At 42.0% G+C, this 12592-nt stretch overlaps 1 protein-coding gene across 1 annotated transcript in view; it reads left to right on the top strand.

The window, feature by feature from the left end:
* The window catches only part of SVEP1 (sushi, von Willebrand factor type A, EGF and pentraxin domain containing 1), a 313507-nt gene that overhangs the window by 85522 nt on the left and 215393 nt on the right, over positions 1–12592 (top strand). Inside the window, exons 32-38 of the mRNA XM_054986548.1 lie at positions 1575–1751; positions 2217–2301; positions 3578–3769; positions 5113–5280; positions 6421–7093; positions 7708–10502; positions 12190–12415. Of these exons, the coding sequence (XP_054842523.1) occupies positions 1575–1751; positions 2217–2301; positions 3578–3769; positions 5113–5280; positions 6421–7093; positions 7708–10502; positions 12190–12415 (4316 nt within the window). The remainder of the gene's footprint in view (positions 1–1574; positions 1752–2216; positions 2302–3577; positions 3770–5112; positions 5281–6420; positions 7094–7707; positions 10503–12189; positions 12416–12592) is intronic.

The following is a 12592-nucleotide window of genomic DNA, read 5'->3' on the forward strand; positions in this document are numbered from 1 at the left end:
GCATCCTGGTCTTGCAGCTTGGCTCTCCGACTGCCATCCAACAGACTTTTCAACTGTCACTTGTCCAGCATTCCGCCAAGCTGCCTACATTTCCCATCAAAACTTGAGGGAAGCTGACAAGTGTCCAACCTGTGTCATTCGTCACTTGTAGTTTGGAGTGTGGAGTGCAAGTGGGGAGCACAAGTGAACAGGGAGGAATACACGTGAGTCTGTTCACTTGCCATTCAAGTGTAATTCATCACTTCTAGCTTGGCCCTGTATCCCTGAATGCAACTAAGGCAGTGGTTTCCAAGCGACCTTAAGCTCTGGCAACTCTCATTTAAGCATTAGACATAAGGAAGGAAAAGGAGGAGAGTAGCAATGCCATCCTAAGAAGTAACCCGCAGCTTTCTAAGCTCATTGACTCTAGTGGGCTTAGAAGGATATAACTCTGTTTAGGATTGCAGTGTAAAATTGTGGGGTTTTTTTAATGGTAAGCTACCTCAAACAGGACTCTGAAGAGGCAGTATGGAAATTCTAAATAATAAATAAAATAGAACACTCAAACATGTCTGCTTTCCTAGTCCTCTTGCTATATATTTCCTGGCACCTGCCTGCAACAGCCCAAAGCATAAAATAGGTGCAGGAAAATGTCTAGTGATGCTGTCAGAACATAGGTAAGTCATACTGCGCTTTACAGAGGGGGAGAACTCAGTGTGTGCCATTATGGGCATCAGCCCCATAGCCATCATTACATGGTTGTTGTTGTTTTCAGCAACTCTTGCTCTAATAGTGAAATCCTAAGAAGAGTTACTCCAGTCTAAACCCATAGACTTCAGTGGACTTAGACTGGAGTAACTCTGCTTAGCATTTCGCTGTAAACTTATTTTTGCCATACCTGATCTTTTTTTTCTTTTTAAAAATTACTAATACTGGGAATATTGTGATTTTACTGCTCACTTGAATATAATCAAGAGTAGTTTAAGTTAAAAAAAACATATTCCCATTTCTGTACTTCATGCTGTGGAGGAGGGCTGCAACATGTATGCAGAGGCAGAATGTTTAAACAGATTTTCCTTAAGATTGTTTTCCTCGAATTTTTAAACGACATTCATGTTACAAAAGTTAGATTTGAGCTACATCCGTGGTCCAGTGGCAAAAAGTGGCTGATCCATTATAAGAATTTGTGTTTATAGGGTCTTGTCCAGTTGTGTTACAGACTAAACAGCATAGCACTCTTGTCAGAAGTAAAGAAAATTTGTCTGCAATATAATATGACCATTTTGTCTGATTTTGTCTAAAGTGGCCCAAGTGCCGTATAGGTCTCTGCAAAGAAAATGTGGCTGAAAATATTATTTCATATGCTTTACAAGTATCTTCATGTGCTCTTGGAACTGGGCCTTATCCCCTCCCAAGTAGCCTGCTTAACAGTTTAATTCTAAGAAGTTATACCCTTCTAAATCTGTTGAAATCAGTGGACTTAAAGGAGTGTTTAGGACTGCACTCTAAATTTACATTATTTGTTTCCATTTTTAATCACATGAGCTACATCTGATGTCAGTAAGCTCTGTTTTACCTTATGTCTGATTCCACAGAACCAGTGAAATGCCAACGTCCAGGAGACCCTGAAAATGGCCACTCACATGGTGACATCTACCGTGTTGGTAGTGAAGTCCGTTTCTCATGTGATCAGGGGTACCAGCTGAAAGGAGCGGACAAAGTTTTATGTTTGGAATCGGGGGAATGGAGCCACCTCATCCCGTACTGTGAAGGTATTGGTTTCTACATTTTTATTGTGACGGGCAGATATATACATAGGCAAATGTAAGCAACGAGAATCTTTCTAGCTGGACTCCCTGAAACATTCTCCTCGCTCTAAAGAACCTGATCTTATACATCCTGGGCCTGGGCCTTTTCTCTTGCTGCTGCTCCATTGTAGAATCACCTCCCAGAAGGAAGGAGGCCAGCAACTATCCATGGGACCAACTGGCGAGTCAGAGCTGTTTAACAAAGCTTATGATGCTATAGATGTGCATGCTGGCTTATCTGGTTTATTTAAGTGTTTTAATGATATATTTTAATAATTTTAATAGAAGATGTTTTTTGAATTGTATTGATTGTTGTTAACCTGCAACCTCTTGTGTCCTGACTATGTCAGGAGAAAATTAGACTATATAAATATTCTAAATAAATAATTATGCTGTGGGGTTTTTTTTTTCCATATGACTTCCTTCAAGCTGTTTCCTGCGGTATCCCAGCTATCCCAGAAAATGGAGCTATTGATGGCTCAGATTTTACCTACGGTAGCAAAGTAGCATACAGGTAGGAGAATTGCAACTTTTTTCCTGGCATCCAATATATCAGTATTAATAAGAAGAGATCATAATTAAATTGAGCATGGTAGAAATTACTGAAAGGACTCTATTGCCAAAAGTGAAGCGATCCATTTCATGAGTTTTGTAAGTTGAAGTTAGCACGTTAAGATGTTGAGGAGTTTTTGGGGGGGGGGGAGGGTTTGTTTTTTGTTTGTTTTGTTTTTGCTTCATTAGATTTTCATCAAACTGTTGGCAGAATCTCAAAATAGCTACTGCATGCTGGAATGCTTTCAGAGGAAATTTTGTAGCTACCAATCAAATTCTTTTTTAAAAAAAAAATCTTCCATCTTACCTAATTTTAAATTATTTGTGAATTCTGGGCCTCCCCGAAATACAAATATGAAACAATTTACTACCTTTTATTAGCAAAGAAATATGCAGAATACTGCAATTGATAAGAAACACTTATATTGCAGTTGTTTGAACAGCACATTAAAAACATGGCAAAGCTATGAATTTCAAAAGGTATAATCAAATTACCTGCCTTCAGCTTTTTCAAGTATTCAACCTAGATTCCAACCAAGAACTTCCTTCCAACCTATACTGCTCATAGAATGAAATTAGACTACTCATAGCCACACAGTAGCTGTTTAAAAACTAACTTTGCAGCAGTGGCCACACAGAGTAGACTTTATCCTCTGTTGATGCTCTAAGCAAATAATTCCCTTAAAAGTGTTCCAAAATCTGGAGAGCACCCCAGGGATACTTCAGTTTACCATGTGGCTGGTGGTTCATTGCCTTTAACGTAGTTAGAACCAGGGCTTTTTTTCAGCGGGAAGACAGTGGAACAAAGTTCCTGCACCTCTTGAAAATGGTCACATGGCCGGTGGCCCCGCCCCCTGATCTCCAGACTGAGGGGAGTTTAAATTGCCCTCCACGTCGCTGAGTGGCGCAGAGGGCAATCTAAACTCCCCTTGGTCTGGAGATCAGGGGGCGGGGCCACCAGCCGTGTGACCATTTTTGCCAAAGGCGATTTAAACTTTAAAAAACTCCCCCCTTGTTCCAGCTAACCCAAAGTGACATCATTGTGCAGTCCTGAGTTCCACCACCTCTTTTCCCAGAAAAAAAAGCCCTGGTTAGAACCTACAGGATTTAACACAGCTACAGGCTATAGTTTTGAGGAGGAGAACACTCTGGAAAATTGAGTTAAAACAACAGTAAAGGTACTGGCGAAGAGCCTTATTCTTGTAAGTGTTTATAGTCTGTTTCATGTCTAAATACAGGTGTGACAAAGGATACAATTTGGTGGGTGAAGAAGAAACAGTTTGTCTTGCCAGCGGCACATGGAATCATTCTTCTCCAGTCTGTGAATTAGTAAAATGTCCTCTCCCTCAGAAAATAAACCATGGCAAATATGTAATGAGCGGTCTGGCGTACCTTTCTAATGTATCGTACGCATGTGACACTGGGTACAGGTAAGTGAAAAACCCAAATACTGAGTGTATTGAGTGCATCAGTGGAAAAGAGCTCACATATATCTGTGAACTGAGAGGAAATGGCTGTGCAAAATAATATATGTGAGAATGTTTTAGAATCTTTAAGAACTTTTTATTTTTTATTTAAAATGTTAACACTCATGAGAAAGTCATGTAGAATTAGGGAGCGAGCCTAAGCAGGTCTACTCAGAAGTAAGTCTTGGGGCTTACTAGGAAAAGTGTTCTTAGGATTGCAGCCTTATAACATTTAATTCATTCTTTTTATCACCGGTCTTTAAGTGTGTTTTAAAAGCTTTGTAAGGCAAAACCAGCAAGCTGCCTCATGATCAAAAGGCCCCTGTTTATTTGCTGCAGCCCACAGAAGGCTTAACTGCCTTGTAATTCTTGCATGATTTTTTGTTTTAAATCTAGAAACATTAGAATTAAGAGATTTATAGCAAAGACTGAAAGCAGCTTTGGATGTTACATTGATACGATGGGAACAGAAATGGTGAATTTGGACTGAGGTTGCAGAAGTGTCAGTGAACCTTAATGGTGTTTGTGACATCACTTATAAGACAGGACATTCACCTTCCTTCTCCCATATCATTTTGAATTTAAATTTTATTTGAAGATCTTCTTAAATTAATTTTTCCAAACTTTTTTTGCGGAGCATTCGCACTGTACCACTCCAGTTCATCTGCTTTTGTACAATTTGCATTATTCCTTGCAACAAGTCAAGCTTGTGGGAAGTTACTACATGAGTTTTAATAGGGTCTGAAAGACCAGGGCTTTTTTTCAGTGGGAATGTGGTGGGACGGAGTTCTGGCACCTCTTGAAAATGGTCACATGGCCAGTGGCCCCGCCCCCTGATCTCCAGACAGAGGGGAGTTTAGATTGCCCTATGGTGTGGAGGGCAATCTAAACTCCCTTCTGTCTGGAGATCAGGGGGTGGGGCCACCGGCCATGTGACCATTTTTGCTGAGGGCAATTTAAACTTTAAAAAACTCCCCCCTTGTTCCAGCTGACCCAAAGTGACGTCATTGTGCGGTCCTGAGTTCCACCTCTGAGTTCCACCACCTCTTTTCCAAGAAAAAAAAAACCTGTGAAAGACCATTAGTTGTATTGTGTATTTACCTGTTGGAGTTCATCTTTTTTGCATAATATGAAAAGTCTCCTGTAACCCATGATACTACACCTATGGGAACCTTTACAGCTTATACACTGTAAACAAGCAACAACGAGTTGATCGTTGATTAAAGTTAGACTTTCTCAAGAAAGGGTTTTTGTGATCAGAGGTGATCATCTTCCCAAGCCATTATGTGTTTTTTTTTATTTACTAGTCTACAAGGAGCTTCCGTGCTTGTGTGTGAAGATTCAGCTAACTGGAGCAGCTTACCTCCGGAATGTGAAATTGTTTCATGTGGTCTCCCTCCTGTTATTAAAGATGCAACTGTTAGTGGAAACAATTTTACTTTTGGAAACAACATCACTTATACGTGTAAGGAAGGGTATGTAATTGAGCACTACTAACCTTGGCTGGTGTCCTAAGGCAAAATCTGAAATTTAGCAGCAAAGGGTTTGTTTTGGTGTTCCAGGTGTGGCAGCTGTTTTTGTTTAATGTAGATCCCAATCAGAGAAAATCTAAGTTTAAGGAGTGAAGATGGAAAGATTTGTAAGTCATCATTTGAACAGCAATAGATGGTGAGAAAATTGGCAGGTCAGAGCTTCTCTTTAAAACAAATATATTGTTCATTACTTGTGCCCAGGAATTCCTTCATGAAAAAAGTATGTCAGTATTGCAGCAAACCACATGTCAAAGTTGCATTCTTCTCAAGGTTAGAGAAACTGCAGGTCATATAAAATGTTAGCCATATAACTTGTATTTATCAAGATATTTGGGTTGGAAAATTTGGGGGAGAAACTAAAAAAAAACTCCGATGAAATGTCTATCTTTATTTGGAATGAGTAAAATGCTTTTTTTAAGACAAATTGAGAAATTTCGGAGAGAAATAAAAATCTGGGTTTTTTTCCCTTTTGGAATGAATGAAATGTTAAAATAGTAGAGGGTGCCACTGTTTGCACCTTTCTCTCACTTTAATATTGGATTGATTGATTGATTGATTGATTGATTGATTGATTGATTGATTGATTGATTGATTGATTGATTGATTGATTGATTGATTGATTGATTGATTGATTGAAAACTTTTCTATGCTACCTTTCCACCCATCTCAGGGTTCCCAAGGCTATAAACAGTACTATCCCAAGCAGAGTTATTCCAGTCTAAACCCATTGAAATTAATGGGCTTAGACTAGAATAACTCTGTTTAGGATTGCATTGAAAATTTGTAATTTTGCTTGTAGAAAATGATGGCATTTGTACTTTTAAATTCCATAGGTGTGCCAGTTAATACAATTTTATATGCTAAGTTATACATGATGCATTTTTATATTGTTAAAGCAGCAAAATGGGTTTAGGTTTGCATATATTTCAGTTTCCTTCCCCAATTTCTGCTTTTTTTCCCAAAGGGGAAAAATCCAGTTATTTCCCATGGCTTCAGAATTTCTCAAAAGTTAATATATCTAAGTGGATGCCCCTGCCCCATTCTATTACCTGTCTAATGTGGCTGTTCTTTTCCAATTTGTAGCTATACGCTAATTGGTCCGGAAACAGTTGAATGCTTGTCAACGGGCAAATGGAACCTGAATCAGCAGCAGTGTGTGGCTGTCTCCTGTGATGAACCACCCACCGTGGACCATGCTTTCCCAGAGAGTGGCCATCGGCTGTTTGGGGATGTAGCTTACTACTATTGCTCTGATGGATACAGCTTAGCTGGCAATTCTCAGTTACTTTGCAATGCCCAGGGGAAGTGGGTGCCCCCTGCCAAGAAAGACATTCCGGAATGTATAGCTGACTTTTGCGAGAGACCGTTGTCTGTGTCCTATAGCATCCTGGAATCCTCTAACAAGGCTAGGTTTGCAGCTGGGTCAGTTGTGAGCTTCAAGTGCATGGAAGGCTTTGTATTAAACACTTCTGCTAAGATTGAGTGTATTCGGGGTGGCCAGTGGAACCCTTCTCCACTGACTATCCAGTGCATTCCTGTTCGCTGCGGAGAGCCACCAGGCATTAAAAATGGCTATGCGAGTGGCACAAATTACAGCTTCGGGGCAATCATGGCATACAGCTGCAATCGGGGATACTATATCAAAGGGCAAAAGAAGAGGACGTGTGAAGCAACAGGAACTTGGAGTGGTACAATGCCGACATGTCATCCAGTATCCTGTGGAGAGCCACCCAAACTTGCAAATGGATTTGTTGAGGTAGTACCAGGACCATCTATGTTATTATACTACCCTAGCAACATTAGCATTGTAGGGTTCAGTAAACTGGGGGGGAAATTAAAAGCAGAACATTTGTTTGAGATAATAATGGGTGTGCCTTACTGGAAGAATCAAAATCGTATAAGTATAGCTTCCTCTACAACAAACAGATCTTTTAAGAGTGACATTCACAAGCCCAGAAAATATTTCACTGGGTGGATTATTTTACTGTACAGACTATGGGCAGATTAACAGTGGTGCCAAAAGATGTATCAATATTATTTGACTTTTGTATCCACCATCCATAAAGATGTTGAGAATTGGAATCATTAACTACGCAGTTCTATGCATAGACACATTAATTCTCTTTAAGCTGGCATGTTGTTGGTAAAATTCAGTATTTGAATTTAATGCTTCTATTCATTAAGTCTTATGGAACTGACTACATGCTGAGCTAACATATTCCACAAAGTCTAGGGAACAATAGTTGATTTATGTAGGTTCTTTAAATGGTTCTGGAAGAGGATGTTAGTGATTGCAACCAAACCCGGTACCCTTTATTGTGTACTGTGACATTTATTGTGAGCCATAACATTTGCTCTGTTCTTTTTCAGGGCGCGACAGGACGTTTCTTTGGGAGTGAAGTGCAATATCAGTGCAATGCTGGCTACCAGCTAATTGGAAGTCCCACATATTTTTGTCAAGCCAATCGCCAGTGGCACAGTGAAGCCCCTCCTTCCTGTGTGCTCCTCAGTTGTGGGAAACCACCTCCCCTTCAGCATGGATTCAGCAAGGGTCCAAGTTCTGAGGTGGGAGCCAAGGTCGATTTCTTTTGTGATGAAGGGTATGAGCTGAAAGGGGATCCTTCCTGGACCTGTCAGAAGTCTGGGACCTGGAACAAAACCCAAGACCCAAAGTGTGTCCAAACAAAATGTTCAGAACCACCATTGGTTGAGAATCAGCTTGTTCTGAAAGAGATGGTCGATCAAGTTAGTCTGGTAGAGTTTTCATGCAAAGAGGGCTATGTTTTACATGGCGCTTCTGTCCTGAAATGTTTGCCATCCCAGCAGTGGAACGATTCTTTCCCAGTCTGCAAAATGGTACTATGCCCTAGGCCACCTTATATTCCTTTTGGAGACTCTGTGGTGTCTTCTCTTCGTTTTGGTAGCGTGGTGAGTTACACATGTATGGATGGGTTTCTGCTCAAGGGAGTTTCTACCATCAGTTGCCAAGCAGATGGCACATGGACCACCCCTCTGCCAGAATGCATTCCAGTAGAGTGCCCGCAGCCAGAGGAAATTCAGAACGGCATTGTAGATGTCCAGGGTCTTACCTACCTCAGCACTGCACAATATAACTGTAAGCCAGGCTTCGAGCTTGTGGGAAATATGACCATTCTTTGTGGAGAGGATGGCCATTGGCTTGGAGGAAACCCAGCTTGCAAACCCATTGAGTGCTCCAAGCCCAAGGAGATTCAGAACGGCCAATATTTGTATGGAGACCTACACTACAAGCAAACTGTGACCTACTCATGTGACCGAGGATTCCAGCTGGAAGGACAAAAGGTCCTTAGTTGCCTGGAAACGGGGGAGTGGGATGCAGAAGCTCCATCCTGTAGAGCTATCAGCTGTGAACCCCCACAGCCTATTGATAATGGCTTTGTGGAAGGTGCTGATTACAGCTATGGCGCCATGGTGATGTATAGCTGTATTCCAGGATTCCAGCTGTCTGGTCTTGCCATGCAGACCTGCGAAGAATCTGGATGGTCTAGCGTTAGCCCAGTATGCCTGCCAATGGACTGTGGTCTTCCTCCCCATATAGACTTTGGGGGATACGAAACTATTAGCAGCGAGGAGAAACTTTTTAGCCTAGAAGGAATACTAGAAGGAGGCTTTCATACTGTCGGCCCACCTCTTTTCTCTCTAATACTTGATAATCAGAAAGACATCGGAAGTTCCTCGAAGACTGTTAATGCTTTGCCATTGTCTGGTTATCTCTATGGGACCACAGTGTTGTACAGTTGCTACTCTGGCTATGAACTCTCAGGAAATTCCATGCTTGCTTGCCAAGAGAATGGGACGTGGAACGGCACCGCTCCTGACTGCGTTTCTATCCAGTGTGAATCGCTGTCAGCGCCAGAAAATGGCTTTGTTCATTTTACAGAGAACACACTTGGTAGTACAGCACAATATTCCTGTAAACCAGGATATAGGCTGATTGGTTCGGTCACAAGGCTTTGTATGTCCAGCAGGCAATGGAGTGATTTGGCACCGACTTGTGAGGTAATATCATGTACGGTACCCACCCGGCCTGTAAACGGCACAGTAAAAGGTGATGCCTACTGTTACGGGAGCACAGTCCAGTACGATTGTGATCCTGGGTTTCAGTTAAATGGTCCGAGTCAGAGAACATGCCGGGCAGATCAACAATGGGATGGACGTGAGCCAATCTGTGTCCCTGTTTCCTGCGGCCAGCCTCCGGAAGTGGAGAACGGCCGAGTGACTGGAGAGGAATATACGTTTCAAAAACATGTCGAGTACAGCTGCAGTGAAGGCTTCTTTCTAGAAGGGGACAGGAAGAGAGTCTGCCTCGCTGACAGAAGGTGGAGTGGGAGCTCTCCGGCATGTTTGCCAGTTCAGTGTGATGTGCCATTGCCGCTTCTTCACGGGCACCTCAGTGGATCAGAACGTGGCTTTGGAAAGGAAATTGAGTATCATTGTGATGAAGGGTACATACTACATGGCGCCTCCTTACATACCTGTCAGGCGGATGGCACCTGGGATGGGGAAGCTCCGTTCTGTGAGCCGGTCAACTGTGGCCCACCTGAGGACCTCTCTCATGGTTTCCTAAACGGTTCTCTCTTCAGTTTTGGGGAGTACGTGCAATACGTTTGCTTCCCTGGTTATGAGTTGCAGGGAAATCCAGTGAGGCAATGTCTGTCTAACGGCCTATGGAGTGGAATACCTGCCTCTTGTCAGCTCTGTGAATGCCCAGTGCCAGCAATTCAGAATGGGGTCGTTAGAGGTATAGATTTCAGTTGTGGGAGAAGGGTACAGTTCCAGTGCCAAGATGGTTTCAGACTCCTAGGGCCTTCAGAAATCACCTGCGAAGCTGTCGGCAAGTGGAGCTCTGGCTTCCCCCACTGTGGACAGATTTCGTGTGGCCCCCCGCCAGCAATCCCCAATGCCTTCATCAATGGAAGTAGCTCTTTGGATCAGAATACTATAATTTACAACTGCAAAATGGGTTTTGTGATGCAAGGAAGTTCAGAATTGACTTGTACAGAAAAGGGTGTCTGGAGTAAGCCGTATCCAAGCTGCACGTTGCTGACCTGTGGACCACCACCTTCTGTGCCCCACGCCATTGCTGTAGGAGACTCACAAGCCTACGGGAGTAAAGTCCAGTACAGGTAAGAGGAGTGTATATATCCATCCAAGGGTCAAACGGGACAAGATATCAGTTTTTCCCAGTTTAGGGGTGGACAATTTGGGAAAATGGCATGAGGGTGGAATTAACCCCAGTATCAGGGCATCAAACTCATTTATGTGTTCCCCTCCTCCCCCAGCTTCTTTTAAAATAAATATAAAGAGATTAGGGATGTTATAAGGGACCATCAACGTTTTGTCTGTTTTGACTCTAAGAATGTCTAATGTTATATCCGTAGAAGCTTCTTAAATGCTGGAAATACATGCCTGATCTACATGCTTAGAAGAACGAGATCTGAGATAGTAAAGAGGGCTGTATCAGTTTTGCTGAGGGGGTTCAATTTTTTAAAGCAAAACTTATTCCTCAGGAATAAAAACTAATTCATCAGCCAAAGAGTCTAGCTCAGCTATTTCCTTCCTAGTTTTCTTTTTGTGGGAAGTTCTTTACATAGAATAACATTCAAAATACCTGCTGTCTGATATGGTAACGTCTGTTCTGCTACATCTCTGTATGCCTGGTGTCTTTTTTTATTCCAGTTATTTCTTCACCTGCATTATATTTTAGTTTGGTCCTAAAAGATCAACTTTAAGCACCTTGTATCACTGTGTTCAGGCCACAGCCAAACACATCAAGTGTCCCAAAAATTTCATGTTAAAAAGAGTAAAAAAGTTGCACCTATAAGACTAACAACATTTGTGATAAGGTAGACACTTTCGTGAGTCACAGCTCATTTCTTCAGATACCAAAAATTTCAGACACCAAAAATCTCCAAAAATGTCATGATTCTCAAAATGAGAACTGATCTTCCCCAAAGAGATATGATAGGAGCAGCCGCTTAAGGGGGTAGTAGACTCTCTCATAACCTTCCTGCCTGTTTTATGTGAGGTTCCGTTAGGTTAGGAGATGGTATGCCAACTATATTAATAATTCCATCAACTGAAACCAACAGCTTTAGCGCAATCTGAACGCCAACATGGGCTGATTCCGCACACGTTGGATAATGCACTTTCAATGCGCTTTAGCAATCATTTAGAAGTGGATTTTTTGTTCCACACACGAAAAATTCAGTTCCAAATTATCTCTAAAGAGGATTGGAAGTGCATTATCCTATGTGTGCGGAATCAGCCATGGTGTAGTGGTTAGAGTCTTGGGCTACGATCTGGGAGAGCCAGGTTCGAAGTCCCGCTCTGCCAGGAAACCTTGGGCCAGTCGCTCATTCTCAGCCTAACCTCCTCACAGGGTTGTTGTGAGGATAAAATGGAGAATGGGAGAATGTTGTAAGCCACCTTGGCTCTCCATTGGGGGTGGGTGGGAAAGTAGGGTATAAAAGAAGTAAATAAATCATAAGCAGAGCTGCATCCTTCTAAGCCCATTCACTTAATGGACTTAGAAGGATATATCTGAACTTAACACTGTGCTGTTAGATTTGGTGGTTTCTTATTTAGTGAACTCTCATAAATTTCCCCCTTTTTCTGGTATTTTTGTTAAATGCTTCCTTTGGTGAAATATAATCCAGTCTTGTGGAAACAGATCTGAGTCAGAGCTGTACTTGGGATTTTGGTTCATACTACCAATAATTGTCAGAAACATCCCGAAGAACCCTGGATTTTTTTGGCTTTATCTAAGATGCGCCTGTGGCTGCTGACAAAGATGAGGCTTGTATGTTGCAGGTGCCTGGAGGGCTACGTGTTGGAGACAGAAATGGATACATGCACCTGTCGGGAAGATGGGCTCTGGTCCCCTAATAGTATTTCCTGTTGCCCCAGAAAATGTCCACTGCCTACAAATATAACAAATATCATTATATCTGGCACTGAATTAACTGTGAATAGGAGCATTGTCTTGTCATGTCCAGAAGGCTATCTCTTGACTGGGACAGGCATTTCCACGTGTCAGGTAAGGATATTCCTTCCTTTGTTTTGTACTCACGTACATGAGCTTTCCTAAATCATCATTGAGAGCCACATTTTGTGCTGAATGTTTCATAGAAATTCTCCTGCTGTGTACTTTAGTGCCCTTAAAAAATTAAACATCTGGAAGTGATTCTGCACTCAGTCTTCCTAATACAATACC

Source organism: Eublepharis macularius, chromosome 8 (genome assembly GCF_028583425.1).
Source record: "Eublepharis macularius isolate TG4126 chromosome 8, MPM_Emac_v1.0, whole genome shotgun sequence".
Classification (NCBI taxonomy): domain Eukaryota; kingdom Metazoa; phylum Chordata; class Lepidosauria; order Squamata; family Eublepharidae; genus Eublepharis; species Eublepharis macularius.